This window comes from Siniperca chuatsi, linkage group LG11, assembly GCF_020085105.1.
Source record: "Siniperca chuatsi isolate FFG_IHB_CAS linkage group LG11, ASM2008510v1, whole genome shotgun sequence".
Lineage (NCBI taxonomy): Eukaryota > Metazoa > Chordata > Actinopteri > Centrarchiformes > Sinipercidae > Siniperca > Siniperca chuatsi.
In genome coordinates, this window is record NC_058052.1 from 24,294,233 (window position 1) to 24,314,802 (window position 20,570).

Here is a 20,570-nt window from a genome sequence, read left to right on the forward strand (position 1 = left end):
AACCCGAGGTCAAAGTGGGAAACACCTCCAAAGGTGGTAGAGAATGACCGAGCCAAGATCCTGTGGGACTTCCAGATCCAGACTGACAGAATGGTAATGGCGAACCAGCCTGACATCGTGGTGGTTGACAAACAGCAGAGGAAAGCCGTTGTGGTTGACGTGGCGATACCAAGCGATGGCAACATCAGGAAAAAGGAACATGAGAAATTAGAGAAGTACCAAGGGCTCAGAGAAGAGCTGGAGAAGGCCTGGAAGGTGAAGGCAACAGTGGTGCCCGTGGTCATCGGAGCACTCGGGGCAGTGACCCCCAAACTGGAGGAGTGGCTACAGCAGATCCCTGGAAGAACACCAGACATCTCGGTCCAGAAGAGTGCAGTACTGGGAACAGCAAAGATACTGCGCAGAACCCTCAAGCTCCCAGGCCTCTGGTAGAGGACCCGAGCTCGAAGGATGAGACCACCCGCGGAGGGTGAAGGACAAAGTTTTTTTTTTTTTTATATATATATATCTTCATTAACTAGAACTGCTTAAATAACTGGAAGTTATTAATGAAGTTTTATGGTTTCTTTTTTCTGTCTCTCTCTACCTCCTCTCTCTCCAGCCTGGTGATGCCACTGGTCTGTAAAGACATGGTGGACATTCTGGATGTAGGAGTGAACAGCACGAGTGCCAACCACACTAGTTTATCTAACTTTGCTTTCCTGTATGGAGTCTTCCCAACGGCACCTAGTGTGGCCATCTATGCTGGACACTACAACATGGAGCTAGAAGTGGTAAGTACCGTTGATGTAGTAATCCTACTTTAAACACCTATTTGTAAGAAATTTGTTTTATACAAAACTGAAGCAACAAATGAATATTTGAAACATTATAATAAAATAGAGGAGGTTTAAGGGCAGTTCAAGCACTCTTTATGAAAGCATCAGTCAGGACAAAAAAAGAAGAACCCCCTACTTTAAAATATCCTTTAAGCTTTGAAGCAAGGCTGGAAGACTTTTGACTTAAAAACAAGGCGTCATCATGGTGTGTCAAAATTATAAGGCAAATACTCCAGGTCAGGTCTCATGACAAGAATAAGCCATAAAGGGATCACCCACATACACACACATAAAAGCGATTAAAATTCAAATTTCTTGCTAGAAGTCTGCCATTTAACTGTTTCATCTGTATCTACAATACTTAACATTCATCCCCCACGCCATGACACCGCCCAGTTACATTCTTCTACTCCACTTACACGTAGTAGTAAATTATATTTTATTTAAGATTTTATGTCATTTTGCCAACAAGGTTAAGAAGCACTATCCACATGGACATCAGAACCCCCTTTTTTGTTTAAAGCATTTGGTGTGTAGGAGCAAGCTGAGGAAAAGTTTGAGAAAGTCTGAACTGTGTCAGATCAAATAGAAACACAAGCTAGCTTTGCTTGCTAATTGCCGCCTAATATTTGTGTTTACTTAAACCTAAGTGCATTAGCTACATTTTAATATTTTTTGTTAGAATTTAGATACTTCAGGAAAAAGATGGAAGAGTGATTTAAGTTAATAAGTGCCAGATTATATCCTCTGAAGGTGATTATTACTATTTTAGACAACACATTTCCAATCCTCTTTGCAATATTGTCAGATCCAAGTTTGCACACAGTATATTAAGAAAACATAAATGCCCAAAAAATACATTTGCCTTATATCCAGATTACATGTCACTTAGTGGTGTGCCTTGTGTTTTTTCTTTAGGTCACATCAGGGATGGTAATCAGTACGTTTCTGTCTGCACCGATCATGTATGTGTCGGCCTGGTTATTAACAATCCCTCTAATGGACCCGACCCCCCTGGTGACAGAACTTGAAAACGTTAGCTTCAACATCAGCATCGTAAGCCTTGTAGCACTGGTAAGTATGTAAAGTATATCTTGGAGTAGGACCAATGTTAAAGTCCCCCAGTGGTTCAATTAATCGGACAGGAAGGAATACTGAAATGCTGATCACAAAAAAGAAGCATGGAGAGATTTGAAAAACATGAGAATATGATTACGAATAAAAGCTGCAAAAAATACTTTTCAGACTTCATTAGGTTATGTCACATGTAAGCAGTAGTTAGAGCTTTTAAGGACAGAAAGTTGTTACTTACTGATAATAAATAATCGAGTGATTTCCCAAATACAGTAATAAAACAATTGCCATCATGTGCCTCTTTCTTCTGTCAGGTGTGGACCATAGTGGTGATGTTGCTAAGCAGGAAATTTAACAGACTTCCTCACCTCTTTGCCTTAAATCTTTTCCTGGCTCAGGTCAGTCTCCAGTCACAACTCAAGTGATTTAAAGCTTCGAACAGCTTATTAATTGTGCTTATAAAGTGTTGTAGAGCATGTGCTTCACCAGTGATGTTTTGTTACAGTGATAGTGTCATTTTGGTTTTCTGTCTGTTCATTTATCCGGGAAGTGCTACTTGAGCACACTGCCTCCTCACAGTCACTGTCCTATTCTGCCTTAACCTACTGTACTGTACTCTACTCTAGTTTTTGGTTTGTATCAGCATGATCCTGTGGAACTTCTTTGTGAAACAAGAGGATAATCTGATCGGCAAAATTCTCACCTTCACTCTGCTCTATGGGTCTCTGTACAGCACCTACATTTGGACAGGTAAGTGTTCCTATTTGTGACTGGTTAATAGCGCTTCAGTTTCCACCAATTAGACTACATTTGAATCAATACTAAAATGAATTGTGTTTAGTATGAACAAGTGTTTTGTTCTGTTTTTCAGGTTTAATCCCTCTCTGTCTGGCTCTGACTAACAGAGATGATCTGCTGAGACTCCGACCACGAGTTTTCATAATTTTCGGTTGGGGGTAGGTCAGCACTCCCAGACACCTCAGGACATTCTCTGAAACCTTTAAAATCTTTGTTGTTTTAATAATAACATTGTTACAAAGCAACAGATCTGCTTTGTAAATCACTGCATCCCAAATTCTATTTTACAACAAAATGGACTGTTAAATTACTAGTTATTACTATTATGTGTGTGTGTGTGTGTGTGTGTGTGTGTGTGTGTGTTTGTGTAGGGTTCCCTTCCTGATGGTCGGAGGTCTTCTGATATCAGGAGAGAGGACTGATACTATAGACTCTGCCTTCTTCTATGGCAGAGCTCAGGTGAGAAAAACACCAGCTGCAATTACGCATTTAATTCTGTTCTTCACTCTGTACTGTTTATTTGTATTTTTGCCTTCTCTAGTTCCTCTGCTCTGCTCGAGTCTGTTTATTTACTATTTAAATCTGTCAAGGAGATCTGTACTGTTACTTATAATTAGGAATTTTATATGAATCTCAGAATAAACTCAAAATTAAGTAGTCCAGGAAGTTTTATTCATATTCTGTTCTATCTTACTCCAGATAATCAGCACAGCAGTGGTGCTTGCAGTCAGCCTGATGCTCGGTGCGATATCTCTAATGGGTCTCAGCCAGGGAAACAGGGAGCAGAGAGGCTACCAGGCCCTGAACAGAGCTGCTGTAACAAGCATCAATGATGAGCTGAGGACCCCTGGTAGCCTCGAGGATCCACAACAACAACAACAACAACAACAACAACAACAGCCACAGATGGCAAATTCTCCTGCCTGCAGCATCAACTCAGGTAGCTCTGCTCTGTGCTAATACCTTTGGTTTATTCTGAGTTGGATTGAAAGCAGCCCTCTGTCTGGTGGTAAATCTGAAATCCCATTAGCCTGAATAAAACAAAAATCTGGACATAATAAGTGTTAAAAATAGTGACAGGGCTTTAGAGGAAAAATATAAGCACAGTTGAAATGAGTCCCTAACTTGAACCAATCAATACTCACCAGATGATCTGCAGTAAATATTTGTGCTCTTTCTGTTGTGTTGCCAGACCTCCACAGTTTCTCTCCTCTCCAGACCTTACCTGACATGATAGCCAGCACGCAGAGGGAACACACAAACAGCACAGGTAATAAACACAAATTTAATTTGTAATTTATTTTACTTTTCCGTCTATTGAATGTAAATTGTGCCATTTTATTTGCATGATAAAGGTATTTCATATTTCATTCCTTTAATTCAGTTCCGGGTTTCTATGCTCTGTTTTATATTAATGCTTACATTTCGGAAAAGAAACAGGAGATTTATCTGTTTTCTTCTACAACATAAAAATGTAATTTTGTGCAGTTGAATTAGGACAGGCTATCTGTCAGTAATGTATCTAAATCAAGGCAAGCCAACACAGAAACCGAAACAAGACGCCAGTAATAGTCTATCTAATAAAATAGAGAATTGAGATTAATTTTACGCATTCATAACTTCAAAATTGGCCCCCTCATCTTTACATTGAAAAATCTCAGTACTGGGATGTCTTACTTGTAGTAAACTAAATCAATGGAAAAATATCAAATGTTTGATGAAAGCAATGCAGTAATGTAAAACAGAATGAAAATATCAGGATGTGAGGAATTTTTCCAGTCACCCTGGAGTTTAACAACAGTTATATTTATTTTCCTCTCCAGGCCACAGTGGGGCGCTGTGTGACATGCAGCAGCAGGGTTCTTCCTCCTCTGAGCAGCCGCTGAACCTGCCACCCCCTGGGCTTCAAACTACCGATGATAAACAGACAGTCAGACACGTTCTGCTCTGTCTGCTGCTCATTGTCAGCCTGCTAGCAGTGAGAACAAAATACTTATTAAGTGTGTGTGAATGTGTGAGTGTAATTTGCAAATTAGCAGGAAGTAAAAAAAGGGAGTCTGGCAAAATCAGTGTGTGTGCCAGTGTGTTTTCGGAGTTCACACTACAGTGTTTTCCACAGTTTACTGAGGTGATGGAGGGTTGCATATCAGGTAGCATGCCTAATATTTCTCTTTATCTGGACATCATAAAAAGGTATCAGAAAAAATATTAAATAACAGTGCCACATGACACAAAGCTCTTGCTTTGAGAAAATGTCACACCACTTGTGGTCCAAAAAAATGGTCTGCCACAATCTCAGTCTTATGTGTGAAGGCACACTTGACATTTTGTTTTTGTTTGTATGCAGTGGAAATATCATTAACGAGCCACATGACCAGAATGTGAATTTATTTATGTAAGTGATGAAAATGAATGCTGTTTATTATGTTTCACCACACTCCAACATACAGATTGATATAATAATATATCCGTTTAAAAAAAATTACTTTTTAATTTAATTTTCAACTTTATTTTACCTGGCTGATTTGTATAATCTTAATATGGGAGGCTGAGGTGTAAACTGTAAAGATAAATGTCCTGATGTCTGATGTCTCTGTATGTAGAATCTGTCCAGCTGTCTGTGGTGGTTGTTCAACAAAGATCCAGGAAGACTTTACCTTGAACTACAGTTCTTCTGTGCCGTGGCAAACTATGGACAGGTACCACTGTGTGTTGTGTGTGTGTGTGCGTGCATGCGTGTATATTAAATGTGTGAACGTGTTTATTAAATGTGTGAACGTGTTTAACTGTAGCTACAACTGTAAAGACATAATTCTCTTTGTCCCAGGGTTTCCTGTCCTTTGGGATCTTTGGTCTAGACAGACACCTCATCATCCTGCCTTTTAAAAAGAGGTGAGCTGAGACTTCTAGATGATTGGCAGATTATCTTGACTTGTTCATCATGGTTTCTAGATTCTTTTGAGATCAAATAATCAAATCGGACACACAGAACAGAAAGAATAATGTTTGTGTCTGTCGCAGGTTGCTCGGGCTGTGGCAGGGCAGGGACAGTGAGGATTTGAGTCCCTCAGGTGTACCAGAGGAGGTCAGACTCACCTGTACCCAGTTTGTCCGCTACCACAAAGACCAGTGTGTACAAGATATAGTACATACACGCAGGTACGAGTACTTGTTTGTGTGCGTTTTGTCTGTGTCATACAGTACGTTTTGTCTTCTCAAATCAAATTGCTTTGATTTTAAACTCCTTCCATATCTTCTGCTTGTTGTATTAATTGTTTTCTGTTAAAGGGAAAATACACTTAAATTAAGCCTGTGGAAAATAAATAACCATGGAGATTTTATTCCAGCTTTGATTTATTTATTTTTTTTCTGTTTTGAAACTGAACTGCTCGGCTGTGTCCCTGCAAGATGAATTCTGACCCTGTTAATTTCTGCATTATTACCATTGTGTTATTATTTTGTTTCCTCAGTGATTTTTCTCTGCATCCTCTTTGCATGTTATCTATCTGTTGATCTGTTTTGCTGCAGTTGTTGAGGTTTTCTATCCACCAACTAGCTATTTTTCTTAAAACAAATTCAAGTTGAACCATTAGACATTTATACTTTTGTACCTTTTAAGTTTCGTCATGGTTTGCAGTATGTGCTTAATTTTGCAGATATAAGATAATTATATAAGAAGCATTAGCTGTGACTGCTGCTGTTACGCAACTATTGGACATTTCTGATATTAATGTTTCATTAATGTTTTAACCTTTTCAGTGTTATGCAGGCCATAGTCATAATTATTTTGTCTAATTCTTAAGGACAAAAAGGAAAAAAAGAGCAAACTTAGCTCAACTATTTAGATTGTGTTTCCTTTTTAGCAGTAAGAAATGTGAAATCTTACAATGTTTTAGATGTTGAATATTAAATTTAGCCACTACTACAAAACTCCACAAAAACTACTTACTACTACACTTTCTGGATGTCTATGAGTCTTGGCTTTTCTTTTCTTTTAACGTATAAAATTATTTCCACTATTCCTTTCCCCTTTCTCCTCTTTATTAATGCTTTTCCTTTCCTTTCTTCCCCTCATGTTTCCTTTATTCCTCCCTGCTTCCCTTTGCCTGTCCTTTTCCCCTTTCCTTTCTTCTCTATCATCCCCTAGTGGCTCAGGGGAGAGTGTGAGTGCTTCAACAGGTGAATCCTTCCTCTGATAATGACAGGTTTGGAGGAAGAGGAGGACTGGAGGAGGAGGCTTTGAGACATTCCCCCTCCCATCAGCCCCAGTACCTACATCCGCGTCAGGATCCTCAGGTGCAGCTAAACCACGAGCCGCAGAATCTGCACAAGATTCACCAAACTCATGATCCAGCAGAATCCTGCGGCCAGTATTTGCCTCCATCCCGACCCCGGCTTGAGCCTGAGAATGACCACCTAGCACATATTACCAATGCCGATATCCCAGAGGAGCAGATTTCCCAGCTCCAGTCTAACCAAGCTCGCGACCCAGCTAATCCTCACCACCTACATCAGCATGATCTTGCTTCGAGCCCACCCCATCTCCATCAACATCCTCAGTTCCAATTTGAAAGTGTGTTTCAGGGGAGTGACTTGGTGGACTGGCTGGTTGAGCGTGGCCTGTGCACTGGGCGAGCCGAAGCCCATCTGTATGGCGTTCGACTTCAGCAGGGAGGAGTGTTAGATCACCTGACAAGTCAGCACAGCTTCAGAGATGAACCCACCCTGCTGTACCACTTCACACAGGGGAGAGGGGAGCAATGGTCCCAGAACATGTGAGAGGAAGTGAGGAGAAAGGAGGTGGAGGGAGTAAGGTAGGGAGGAGGAGGGGAAGGGGAGAAAGATGAGACAGAAAAGGAGGAGGTACCAAGCAGCAACCACCATGGCTGAATGCCAAAGCAGAAGTGCCTTATGGTGCAGTTTTTCCAATGACCACTAGATACTGGCTCTGGAAAGGCTAATTTTATTGAAGTCAATGAAATAGACCCACAGTTTCTCTATAGAAAGTATTCTCTCCTGGAAGAATTTAGCTCCTCCACTGCAAATTTCACCTCTTGTAATGTGTGTGTCTGTGGCAATTTGTTCAAAGATGATATTAAAGTGGTCATATTATGCTCATTTTCAGGTTCATAATTTTATTTTGGGGTTGTACCAGAATTGATTGACATGGTTACATTTAAAAAAACAAAACACCATATTTTTTCTCAAACTGCACATTCATATCTAGGTGTACTTGTGGAAACTGCTCAATGCGTGCATTATGACGCATGTGACATAGTGAAGTAGATACATTACGGAAATAAAGGCTGGGCTACTGTCAAGCTGTTTTCAGGTAGTCCAGGAGCAGTGTTTTCTGTGGGTGAGGGAAACTCCCTTTGGTGTGGACTGTGGGCTTTTTCACTTTGCAAACCTATTACATGCACAAAAAAGATATATAACACAATAAAGGAAAAGGGAAAAGCCAAAAAGCATAAAATGACCTCTTTAAGTGGTATATTTGAAGGTGTGTTTGCTTTGATTGACAGCCTGTCTTAGGCTATTCATGGTAATTGCCGCTTGCTTGTCCAAGGGGTCGTGGTTGGGGTTGTGGAAATGGTTAAGAAAGAATAAGAGGAGAAAAAAGAGGAAACAAGCACTCCCTGCTGTTGCTTCACCTCTCCTGGCTCCAGACCAAGTCTGCTTGCCTCCTTTAAAAAATAAATAAATCATTTTTTCCCCCCACTGCTCCCCCACTGAACTTTGACCATAGCTAGAGATGTGAAAAGTGATTTTTCTTTACTTCTGGATTTCTGTGAGCCAGTGAACTTCTTAATGAAGATTCACATTATTAATCTGTCCTCAAATATCTTATTATTTGTAACATTTGCGTGCAAGTGGTGAGAAGACAATAAGAACAGACCATTAAACTGATAGTACTGTACGATTGCTCTTAGCCAATGAGCTGCAGGGCTGCTCACTGAAAGCCAATGGCGTTCTTGCCTGCTCATTCTGTTTTAATGTTTTCTTCTTTTTCAGGTGACAAAAAATCCTCTTGAATCTGCCCGTTATTTCAGTATTTGATATTTTGCACGATGTGTCTTTTAACCACTCTGGTCTACGTTGACTACTTGCATGACTCAGAGCAGTACAGACTTCTGCTCCGCACTGAACCTTTTGCACTGACTGAATAACATTCTTTACGTTTTTTAAATTATGCAACTCACTGGATATTTGTCTTGTGCTGATGCTGCGGAAGATGTTTGTTATCTTTGCACTGTGAAATTGTGTTGCCGCTGTCAATGTGAAACATTTGTTTGGGACTGATTGTGGTCACGTCACTAAATGGATTCATTCAGCCAAGGTGGAAAATTAGCAGATGCCTTCCCAGCCAAATCTGGCACTGGCTTGATTTAAGAATTCAGCCCAGGCCAGACATGAACTCAAGTTATTTCTTTGCTAGTTTTTTGGGTGCATGATCCCAAATAAAATGAACTTTCTTAAAACCTCAAGAACATAGAAGTGTGTAGTTATGTGAGAAATTTTAGAAATTCACCAGAGCCCTTTATCTAAAACACGTCTGTCCATTTGAATTTTTCATTTTATCTTGTTACACTTTGTTAAACTTTGATAAGAGTGATACAGTCACAATTACAGTTCTAAACTAGCTTATATTGTACACAAAACTGACTTGGATAAAGTTTGAGTCTAGGTTGTTAGTCATAACCACACTACTGAACTGTTTACAGATTGTTTGGCTCCCACTGAGCGACTGGCAGCACTAACTAAACTACAACTATTGTTTGCCTGTTAAGTTGCTGCTGATTTGTGATATTGTTACTATGAAGTTTACAGTGTGTTGGCAGGGTTGTAGTAGATGGATGGATAGTGATATATGCACACATGAGCAGAGACAAAGACCACACTAATGTCAAACAGATGCTGTGATTTGATGTTTTGTTGCCTTGCTAGTAGTGAGACCCGAGGATGGCGAGGTCAATTCAGAGGTTGTTCTCTGAGCAAAATTCTTAACCAATTGGTTACGGCTGACCTTTCACCTGAAGCATAATGTCCAAAGAAAGGATATTCCTCTGTTCTTCTTGATCCCTTTTCTTAATCACAAACTATCTATGTGCATATATGTCTTATCTTTGTGTCTTCTGCCAACTGACACATTGAAATTCATGCAATTCACATCAGGTCCTTGTGTTTACTGAGTTGTTAAAATGAGTTGAGTGCCTGCCTATGCCAACGTGAAGATGTGTATGTGTGTGTATGTGTGCATGAACTAAAATGTCTTTGAGTTGTGATGTGTGTGTCGTAAAGTACTGACAGAGAAGAAGAGAGATTTTAATATTAAGTGTGACTGTGTGTTGTTTTCTTTCAAGTGTGTTGCTGTAAGTCAATCAGGGTCAATGACTGTGTCCATAAGAAAGGCACAAATAAACTACTGTTTGCATCCAAAATCCCACGTGTTTCACTTTGTCACTACACAAGCAATTATTGATTCTGACTAATTCAAAACTCAAAGATGCAACAGTAAATAGACATTACTTGATTTTATTAAATTTTTACACACACACAAACACACAAAAACCTGCATTATGCACAACATGTAGGATTTAAAAAAAGGTTTTTAAAGCTCTTGTCTCCCCTGAGCAGACTGGAGTAGTTTTGTCTTTTTTTTTTTTGGTCAAAGAAGAGGAGAACAACAATCTCTCATCCTGGAACCTACACAAAGCCCTTTAAAACTTAAAGTAACATTGTCAACAACAAACAACGTTTTACACAAGTGTTTTATATAAATAATATATAACTAATATACCTCTTGAATGTATGTTATTTAGCTGTCGGAAGATGAACAGCAGATGCAATTTGGCACTTTGGGTTTTTTGACATTCCTGACACAACAGTGGAACCACCAAACTCACAGAGCGAGAACGTTTCACTGTTTGTGTCGAGAGCAGCTAGACTGACAGATATGTAACTTCGCTACACTGTCAGGCTACAATATAAGATTTGATAACCAAAATACTACGTATTCATTTTACAAAAGATCGTCTTGAAATTAGATTAATCATGAAATATCTCTATGCAGTAAATGATCCAGATCTTTAAAAAGCTTTTTCATTTTGTCAAGGCCTTCAGTTACAGACTGTCCCTCTCTGAGCTACAGTCGCACCTGAATTTAGAGGAAAAGTGCAAGTTGCTCCTCTCAGTGAGACTTTTATACATTTCAATAGTATTGTTTATGTTTCTTGATAAGAAGATGCAATTAAGGCTATTCTCTACAGACTCTCTGCTCAGCAAATCATTGACTTTAAAAAAAATAGTTCAATTCCAAACTATTGGAACAGTAAATCAGTTACACTGACAGCAACACAAAGTGCAACACCACACTCAGTTAAAGGCCTCATATTTACAGGAGCACCAGATATGATCTTCTCATGAGTGTCTCCAAATTAAATACTATTAGAGTAACTTCATACCAGGCTGGAAAGCTGTGCTTTTCTTTTGTAAGATGAAAGGATCAAGCCTCAATGTATGCTAACTTCCACTGGCTGAACACATACATATATTACCTACATATGAATTATCTGCTTCTGAATACACTGAGGTACACTGAGGGAGTAAACTTCTCCTCAGGTGATGTCAAGGTGCTCATGAGCAAGGCAACTTGCCTTATCTGTTCATAGACCTGCACCAACACCTACAGTAAAAGACTCTTTGTGCTTGGCAGCAACAAGGTGATAATGTGTGTAACTATAAATGTGATGTGGTGCAGGCTCAGCAAAGCCCTCACTGGGTAAAGGTTAAAGAGTAAGTGCTGGTAATAAAATCACATTTTGCTAATGATTATCAAGTTTTTAAGAGTTTTTGTTTTGTAACTTTTCTACCTAGTAGAGGGTACATTCATACTTTAGCACAATTCAGTGAGCTGCTAACTACAAACCGCAAGTGAATGAGTTCAGAAAAGCACCAAATTACAGTATGCTGGTGTTCAAATACCTTTTGTCTTCTCTTTGTTAAGCTCATCATGAGAAGATCACAACTGGTCAGCACGGAGCTACTATAAAAGTCATCTGTGAATGCAGCCACAGCTACATTAAGACACGTGTACGTGGCTGCAAACTGAGTTACTGAGTAAACACATAAGGAAAGGAGATGAAATTAACATTATTGTGTAGCTGGTTAATTGTCTGATCTCCATAATCCACAGCAGACGGTAATATCAACAAAGAACAAAAGGAACATAAAGTGGCAGAGGCTTGTGAGGACATCCAGTGTGTTTAAGCCTGAGAAAACAGGGTCAAGTGGGGCTTCCTGTGCAGCTCAACAGTACATATTTATTACACAGAGCAAATTACTTTTAAAGCTCTAGTGATAACTTGGCACAATGGCAACACACTGGACAGAAGGTCAGAATTTACAACTGCAGTCACGGTGGACTGAGAAAGAAATGCAGAACAACATCATGACGCACAACAGACGCAGCAGATTGGCAGCCCTTGGTTGGCCATGGGATGGAAACTGACTGTATGACAGCAGTCAACAGTCAGTTTCCAGAGATCACTGAGATCACAGTGATCATGTCAGTGAGAGAGTATTACATTTCCACAATATCTCAATGATTGACTGAAATGGAAGATATTGTTCAGAGAAATTCCAAAAAGAATCTAATTTGTCATGTTTTGGCATTATTCCTCAGTGTTAACAAATTAAAAGCCAATATTTTTAATAATGATCTCATGCCAAGATGATCAGAAGTGATTTCATTCATTTTAAAGCTTACTGTAACACCAATCATCACAGTATTTTCCCTAGGATGTGAACTACTGAGCACTTTCAAGCCTCAACTTTTAAGATCTTATAGACCTCTCATAAGATTTCCCTACAACTTTAGCTCTGTGTATTATTGAGAGATCATTGGGAAACTGTAGTCTTAAGGTCTGGTGTAACATGACCTGAAGACATTTCCAAACTTTCACAACAGATCATACTATAAGTATGATGAGCCTTTGGTGTGACCTTACAGAAATCATGAGGCTGGAGAAGACAAAAGGTCACACGCCTACCAGTGGAGAGAGCTTTTTTCCATCTCAGTTTTTCTGACACAATGTTGTGTGTGGAAATCCCAAACCAGACGATTCCTCTTTCATCCCAGAATCATCTTCTCTTCTGGCTCTGCGTGATTTCAGCCTGCCTGGGTCCATTATTGTCCATGCCGTCGACCTTGAGGTGAGCTTTACTGTACTGTTTGATCAGCGCGCCAGGGATGAGAGCCATGAAGGCAATGGCCAGGAGCTGGGCCAGCGTCCCCCAGGAGAAGATATCATCCAGAGAGGAGATCTGTGAGAGGATGGAGCCCGTGCGAACGCAGATGAAGTTGTAGGGGATCAAGCCTGGAGGAGAAAGCAGCAGCAGAGTGATCAGTGTTTGTGGCTCTTTGTGCTGTATGTGTGTTTTTTAGTGTGTGTGTAGTCTCACCTATGAGCACAGAGAAGAAGAAAATGGGCATAGGGATGTTGAGGACGGGACAGGTGATGTTAAGGAACCAGTTAGGAGTCATAGGGAAGAAACGAAGGAAAAGGAGGAAGAAGAACAAACTGCTACGATTTTCCTCCACCTGACAGAGGGAGGAAAAAAAGGGGAAGAAAATGACAAAGATGGTGAGAGAAAATGAGGGGAAAAAATAGATGAAAGCAGTGACAGAGCATCTCCAGGTTCCTCCTAAGTACATTCTATACAGAGTAGGGTTGTCACGATTTTGATTCTAAATCGAAAATCAATCGAAATTAGCTTTCGATTTCGACCTTCGAAATCAAAAGCAGGATCAGCTATTCTCCCAGTATTTAACACGACAAATATGGCAGGACATCTGCCTTAGTGTGGTACAATCCCAAAAAACAATATGACGGTTATATCACACTTGATATCATGTAGCCTATCTTTTTAAAGAAGAATTTAAAAATGTAAATGACAATTGTCAGGGCATAAAACCAATGATATGTTGATCTTTACAAATCAAGACTCGATAGTCTTACAATGGCATAGCCGTCAGTGCTGACATTTTTTTTTTTTAATTGAATTGAATTGTGGATTTGGAGAATCATGACGCCCCTAATATAGAGGTACAGACAAGGTAAAATAATTCCTAAATTCCTTTTCCACTATCGTAAGTCAGTGCTGCAAAATGCAACCCAAAATTTTTTACTTTGAACGTCAAACTCCATTGCTTTAAAAACTCAGGGGAGATTTTTATTTTATTTTTTGTCCTGGTTGTTGTGGCAAGTTGCAGAGGTTAGGAGGTAAGAGGCTAAAAGAGAAAAGAAGGTAAAAGGGGTATTATTCAAATCCCTGAGCAATGAAAATTATTTACCTTCCATAATGTTAATAAAATACTTACACTAAAAAAACATTTCAATTCCTTTAAATTAGAAACTACATGAGAGCAATTAAACGCAAAATTACAAGACAAGAAGTACATACATACATACATACATACACACAGTTCCCTCGACCAGTGCTGTACTTAAATTAATAGTGAAGTTAGCAAAGTACTGCCTCAAGTGAAGTGACATAGTGGTATGATTAGTGGCTAAAGTATAGTACTACTACACTACAAGAGTAAGTGTAAGAGTAACATGATACCATCTACTATAACAAAAGACACCAGAATAATATATAATATGATAAAGTAATAATAGGCTAGTGTTTGTCTGAATTAATAGTATATTATAGTACAGTATAAGATAGTATGGGATATAAAATATAACTAGAAATGAAGTAATATAGTATAACCTAATATATATATATATATATATATATATATATATATATATATATATATTATTATATATTATTATATACATATATAGCATGGCTGTAGACTCTTAGTCTTGTTAATTACTGAATGGAGATGCCTACCTTCCTCTGCAGCAGGGCCACCTTCTCAGGGAAGACCTGAACCACGTACTGCTTTCCAAATGCAGAGGAGAGCAGGAAGCAGAATGTGGAGCCTGAAGTGGTGAGCAGGCAGGCCAACACCAGACCCTCCCAGGGCCCGAATATCGCACCAGCTAACATGTTCTGAAGGAGGGAGGGAGACATGGATAGATAGATGGACGGATTAAAATCATTTGTGTCAACCAAACACTGTGCATCAATGTGTAAAATGAATGTCAGTATGTGGGAACAAAACAGAGTACAACTAGAATCAAGAAAATGGCACTTGATTCTTGGAATGCATTATCTGAAATGAGATCAAAAGAACTTTTTTTTAGAAATATTTTCTTCATAAATCAATAAGCAAAATGTAAACTATGTGATGTTGTTGAGCTTATCATGTGTTCAGGCTTTGTTAAAATCATTTAATTGTGTGAGTATGTACAGTATGTCTCACCAGAAAGGAGGAGCCAGGTATGGCGAAGGACTGTTTGTAGAGGTAGGCGCTGCAGAATAGCAGCAGAACGTAGCCGTGATGTTCTCTTTTATAAAACTTGAGCATCTCTGCAAGCTCCCGCAGCTCATCCAGGTCCGATGGGAACTTCAGCCTGGATGGAAATACACAACAGAACAAAACTTTTATAAAACGTAACTAGATTTTTAAACTGATTCTGATCTGAATGAACAAATCAACCCTTACACATCAGTCTGCGATGTCTCATGTCCATCAGCTATTTTAAGCGTTATAATGTACTTTTTGTTCTGTCCTCGTTCTCACAACCTGCGTCCTCTACTTCTCTTTCTGTTACTGATTTCCTACATTTCCCAGAATGCCTTTCATTATAGCCTGACCAATACTGGATTTTTAGGCCGATACTTTATTTTACATAAACACATGATGTAAACATCTTGATACGGATCCCTTAATTTTTTTTTTTTTTAAAGAATTATGACAGAGATACATACTAAGCAAGACATTTTAGTTTTTCAGTTGAAAAATCAGAGCTCTCTGATAGACAAACTACGTACTAATGGTGACACGGTTTCTAAATGACCTCAAACCTAGTTTGGCATTTCTGCACTGTAATTTCTTATTACTTTTTGGCATACACATATATCTGCAATAGGCTTATATCAACCTTTTATCATGCACCAGAAAATTAGCATTTCTTTAAAATCTGTTAAATGTTTCAGTTAATAACCCACAGATCTCACTGTGGACAGTTTTCATAGGGACTATTTCTTTGGTGGAAAGTACTTCAAAAGAAAACAGTGAGGTCTATGGATTATCCAGATTTACATGGACATTCTTGTCTGAAAAGGCAAGTTGCTTTTGGGATTTTAAAATGTATTCTTTTTAACTTATGGAGCACCATAAACCAAAACACATTCGCCTTCACTGTATTGGTGCAGCAGCTGGAAAGTATATGCATTACTAGATACCACTAAGGGTAAGTTGTAAGAGAAAATATGTCTTTTTTTAATTTGAGTGAAACCAACATAAGCTTCATACAACAAAACATGGCCGCAAAATTTTATAACACTTCAGAGAGAAAGAATAAGAAAAATCATATTACAAAGAAGAAAGTAGGCAGCTGTGTGTTTGTGTGTGTGTGTGTGTGTGTGTGCAAAAGCAAGTGGGAGGGTAACAGGATATATTTGATTGAGGGACAAAAATAGTGTCTCTGCATGTAGACTTGAGCAGAGGGTAGGAAGACACTCCTCACACACACCAAAATCCCCCCCTTGAAACTCAAGATGCTGACTTCCTCTACCACCTGCTCTGACATTCAGCATTCCTTGTTTCTACTGGTCAGTGGACAAACATTCTCTTCTGTCATTGGTCAGCAGGTTGACGATGCGTAAGCGCTCAGATACATGAAACTGCATGAATGTATGTACAGTATTTGAGGGGGGAAATGTGTCATCATGAGCACTTTTAATTTCGCTTACGCATAACCCCATGAGAAACATTCTGTCTCTGCACATGCACAAACACACACACACACACACACACACACACACACACACAAGTATTCATATACGGACTCCTCATCAAGAGGGGGTTTAAACTCTGAAGTCACTTCATCACAACTAAGAACTGATATGAAGCTGGGTCGTGTCAGGTTTAATGTTGAGAGAGTTTTTAAAGCAACTAGGGCTGCAATGAATGATTATTTTCATTATCAATTAACCTCTCAATTACTTTATGATTAAGTGATTAACTGTTAAGTCTATAAAATGTCAGAAAATAGTGAAAAGTGGCACAATATCACAGAGCCCAAGATGACGGCTTCAATGTTTGTGTTGTCCAATCAGCAGTCCAAAATTTACAATTTTACGTATTTAATTTACAGAGATATAAAACATAGAAAAGCAGCAAATTCTCACATTTGAGAAGCTGGAACCCACAAATGTTAATAAATGACTTAAACGATTAACTGAATATCAAAATAGTTGGCAATTCATTTTCTGACAACTGACGTATCATTTCAGCCCTAAAAGCAGGATGAAACAACTAACAGTGATCACAAAATTTAGGCCATTTTTGGGCCATTTAGTGACATCAAATAACAGTTCATAAAAATGTTCTGAAAATGAAATAACGTAAAATAACCTGCAATATGCTCTTAATTTAATAAGCAGCTGTTTTGCAAGAGTGCATGTTACACAAAGGGAGACTAGAAAACAAAAGGTTCATCCCAGGATTTAAAAGGTCCCAGTTAAAGGTGGGGTGTGCGATTCTGACAAACACCATGATACAGAGCGAACAACGACACAGTAAGTCATGTAACTAACGTTAGCTAGGTTGTGGGTTAGCAAACTGTCGCTACAGTTGCTGCTGGGAAGCTAACAGGCAGAGAGGACGAGACGTTTCCCAGAGCCAGGAAACCAGCAAACAGCAATACTCACAGCTCTCCTGCTACTGTAGCTAACATCACAACAACAGCATAACTTGGCAAACTAGAAAGTAAGCTGAATGTCTGTCGGCAAGTCATTTAATGTTATCTGACACACAAATCATGGCTGGAATGGCTGGAACAGTGTTGTGTGGCTCGGTCCGAGCCACTTTGTTTATTTATTTACAGAGCCAGGGCTGTGTACGAACACACTGAACGGACAGCTAGCGGACCATGAAGAGATATTCGCTGAGTTTGACAAAAAGACGTGCATTGGATTAGAATCGCATACCCAGCCTTTAACAGAAAACATTAAGAAATATGGTGTGTGTCATAATATTAAAAGAATGCTCCCAGCTAACAGATAACTGAACCAATATGATGCTTATGAATCCATAATGAACTCCACTATTAGATCACTGAGGTAATCTAACCAAATGTTACAGTCTGTCTAACTGGCCTACAGTTAAAGGCAATCATGTCTTTTTTGTTGCTGCCCCTAAGTGGGAGAGTCGTTTTTATTTACTTTTTTACTGACTCTGTAGCATTTCAAGGACCATCCTGCGTAAACCTGTGTTCTGTGCAGTCTTTTTCATTCAATTTATTTGTAATTATTTTGTTTGTTGTATTCAGTTTTGTTTTCTTTTGTTTTTGTTTTGTTTGAAAAAGTACAGTTTGTTGGTCAACTTAACGAAGATGACTTGACTTGGCTAATAATGTACTGTCTTTAAGTTGTAACATGGCCACACTGCTACCTACACCAACACACACAGAAAAACACATGCATGACTGGGAGAACAGGATGCCAACAAATGCAGTTTCACTGGGTGCATTCACGCCATGTTAAAATGACTTGATAAGTAACAGTATAATATGAGTAATATCAATTTAATGGGTGCAAACACACACACACACACACACACACACACACACAGATGGGCCCTGCACTTGGCTTCAGAGTGTCTTGGTCGGCGTTATTCTATCATCCCTAGACAACCTCACACTTGACTGTCTGGCACATTACAAGATACCACAAGACTCTCTCTCTCTCTCTCTCTCACACACACACACACACACAGACACACTAAGATGAAAGCACTTGAACACACTAAGAGATGCACACACACACACACACACATTCTGAGTAGTAATGCGATAAGTCCAAAATGTACTGAGAGGAGAGAGAAAGGAGAGGAGATGTGAATATAAAGGACATTTAATATTTTAGTGCTATACTGAAATAATTATTATCATTATCATTGTTATTATTATTGTTATTTGTGACACAGATCTGATCACCAATATGAGCAGAAAAAAGCTGTGCGGAGTATTTATTTAATCCAAATATTATATTATGTTAATATCAAAGATCTACAGGTGACTAGTGTTGAAATGCTCAGATCAACATAGAAATATGCTATAACAGACTAAATGTAAGAACAGCTGACAGCTGGTATTTGGAGAGGTATTTAATTATTTAAGTCATTGCCTTTACTCGTATTCGGCCTCACAGGGATGCTATCCCAGCATGCACTGTGAAAGAGGGAGGTAAATACTGTTGATGGGTCAATTGTCCGGTGCTTTCTAATCTGGGGTTGGGGACCCTCCAAGGAGTTTCAAGGTAAATATGAGGGGTCACAACTACTCTACCACTTTGGGGCATGAACTTCTGCTTCATAAAATTATGTTCACCTTTTTGGCTTTCCTCTTATTTTTGCTATTTTCTTTCACCTCCTTGGGGGCTTAAAAGTGCGTCAAATGAAACAATCTGAGGAGGTAACATTACTATTTGGTTGAACTGCTCACAATCAATGTCCACGATCTGTGATGAGTACACACTGATTTATTATAGGGGGTCACAAGCCAACAAGGTTGGGACCCATCACAGGGGGAAACACAGAGACTGGAAAAAAGTTTCACAACCATGGCTATGGGCAATTTAGTTTCTAAGCCACCTGATGTTCATGTTACTGTAATGTAGGGAAAATGTAGGGAGTCACTGCCAGTGGTGGAAGAAGAACTCAGATCTTTTCCTTAAGTAAAAGTAGCAGTAACACAGGAAATACTCTTTTACAAGTAAAAGTCATGCATTCAAAATGTTGCTTTTGTTGCAAAATATAAAAAATAAAGTACCAAAAATAAAAGTACCCATTATGCAGAACGACCCCTTTCTGAATTATATATTATATCACTGGATAATAATTATGAATGCATTCATAAGCATCACCTTAACGTACTTTATATAGGCCTACTGCTGGGTAGCAGTCTATAATAATACAATACATAATTTATTTGTCGATTATACTTGTATTAATAATCTGAATCTGCAAAGTAACTAGTAACTAAAGCTTTTAGGTAAATATAGTGGAGTATAAGTATAAAGTAGAAGAAACTTACTTAGGCCTACTTGAGTAAATGTACTTAGGCTAGTTACTTTCAACCACTGCTCACTCTGTATTACCCCAAAACTTGGGCAGAATTAATAAATACTGTGGCTGTTATGTCAGTTGAATGTTACCTGTATGTATAGAAGTAACAACACTAAATACCTATTCACTTTCTGTAAGCATTTTTATTGGGGGGGGGGTCCAAGTAGGCCTAATTGTTTTGTTTTTTTTTAAACTGGAAATATAATTTTTGCATATAAGTCTTATTAAACGCAAAAAATAAATAAACCACTTTATAACTGGCCTGAGAGAGACTCACGTAATCTAAATTTCGGTAAATTTCCCTAACTGGATAGGAATAATTTAATGTGGTTTCTTCTATATTTTAAACAGACAACATTTAAGTTTTTAAAGTTGCCTTGTTTCTTTCCACGGCCCTACCTGTACTCCTGGACTCCCTCGTCCTCCCCACGGGAGTCCGGCTGGACGTGCTTCGGTCCCGGGGGAAGATGAGCCGACAGCAGGTAGAGGTAGACACTTGCAGCCGCCACAATGGCAGTCAGTCCCGCTAAGGAGCGCATGTTGCTTCCTGCTGAAACTCCCTGTTCACCGGCTAACTCCGCTGGAAACTCAGGCTGAATTTATGAAGAGGGGAAAACCGCCGGTGAAAC

The 20,570-nt window shown here is 39.0% G+C and overlaps 2 protein-coding genes across 4 annotated transcripts in view; one reads left to right on the forward strand and one right to left on the reverse strand.

Annotated features, from left to right (window-relative positions):
* Positions 1-10,132, forward strand: part of gpr155b (G protein-coupled receptor 155b) — a 15,107-nt gene extending 4,975 nt beyond the window's left edge. For 2 of the 3 annotated variants that reach the window (XM_044214417.1, XM_044214418.1), the window contains exons 8-20: positions 602-773; positions 1,737-1,892; positions 2,207-2,290; positions 2,519-2,642; positions 2,764-2,848; positions 3,062-3,149; positions 3,390-3,630; positions 3,883-3,960; positions 4,514-4,668; positions 5,294-5,389; positions 5,518-5,582; positions 5,712-5,849; positions 6,896-10,132. In XM_044214417.1, coding sequence (XP_044070352.1) covers positions 602-773; positions 1,737-1,892; positions 2,207-2,290; positions 2,519-2,642; positions 2,764-2,848; positions 3,062-3,149; positions 3,390-3,630; positions 3,883-3,960; positions 4,514-4,668; positions 5,294-5,389; positions 5,518-5,582; positions 5,712-5,849; positions 6,896-7,469 — 2,056 coding nt within the window. In that variant the 3' untranslated portion in view covers positions 7,470-10,132. Of the gene's footprint in view, positions 1-601; positions 774-1,736; positions 1,893-2,206; positions 2,291-2,518; positions 2,643-2,763; positions 2,849-3,061; positions 3,150-3,389; positions 3,631-3,882; positions 3,961-4,513; positions 4,669-5,293; positions 5,390-5,517; positions 5,583-5,711; positions 5,850-6,837 lie in introns of all 3 variants that reach the window. The other variant, XM_044214419.1, reaches the window with a different exon arrangement.
* A 78-nt stretch (positions 10,133-10,210) lies between these two features.
* On the reverse strand, positions 10,211-20,494 carry LOC122884464 (transmembrane protein 41A-B-like). The gene is made up of 5 exons (XM_044214421.1): positions 20,341-20,494; positions 15,070-15,220; positions 14,595-14,756; positions 13,155-13,293; positions 10,211-13,069 (listed from the first exon to the last, which is right to left on the reverse strand). Exons 1-5 carry the CDS (start codon positions 20,478-20,480, stop codon positions 12,834-12,836), a joined length of 828 nt encoding a protein of 275 aa, XP_044070356.1. The 5' UTR covers positions 20,481-20,494; the 3' UTR covers positions 10,211-12,833.
* Positions 20,495-20,570: the final 76 nt, after the last annotated feature.

Bases quoted from the DNA above. Each gene is read 5' to 3' on its own strand.
- LOC122884464 (XM_044214421.1), bottom strand. From the start codon at position 20,480: ATGCGCTCCTTAGCGGGACTGACTGCCATTGTGGCGGCTGCAAGTGTC. The intron at 13,294-14,594 runs GTAGGCATCTCC...TCCCTCTGTCAG, and splicing joins TGGCCCTGCTGCAGAGGAAG to GTGGAGGAAAATCGTAGCAG. The intron at 13,070-13,154 runs GTGAGACTACAC...TTTCTCCTCCAG, and splicing joins CTTCTTCTCTGTGCTCATAG to GCTTGATCCCCTACAACTTC.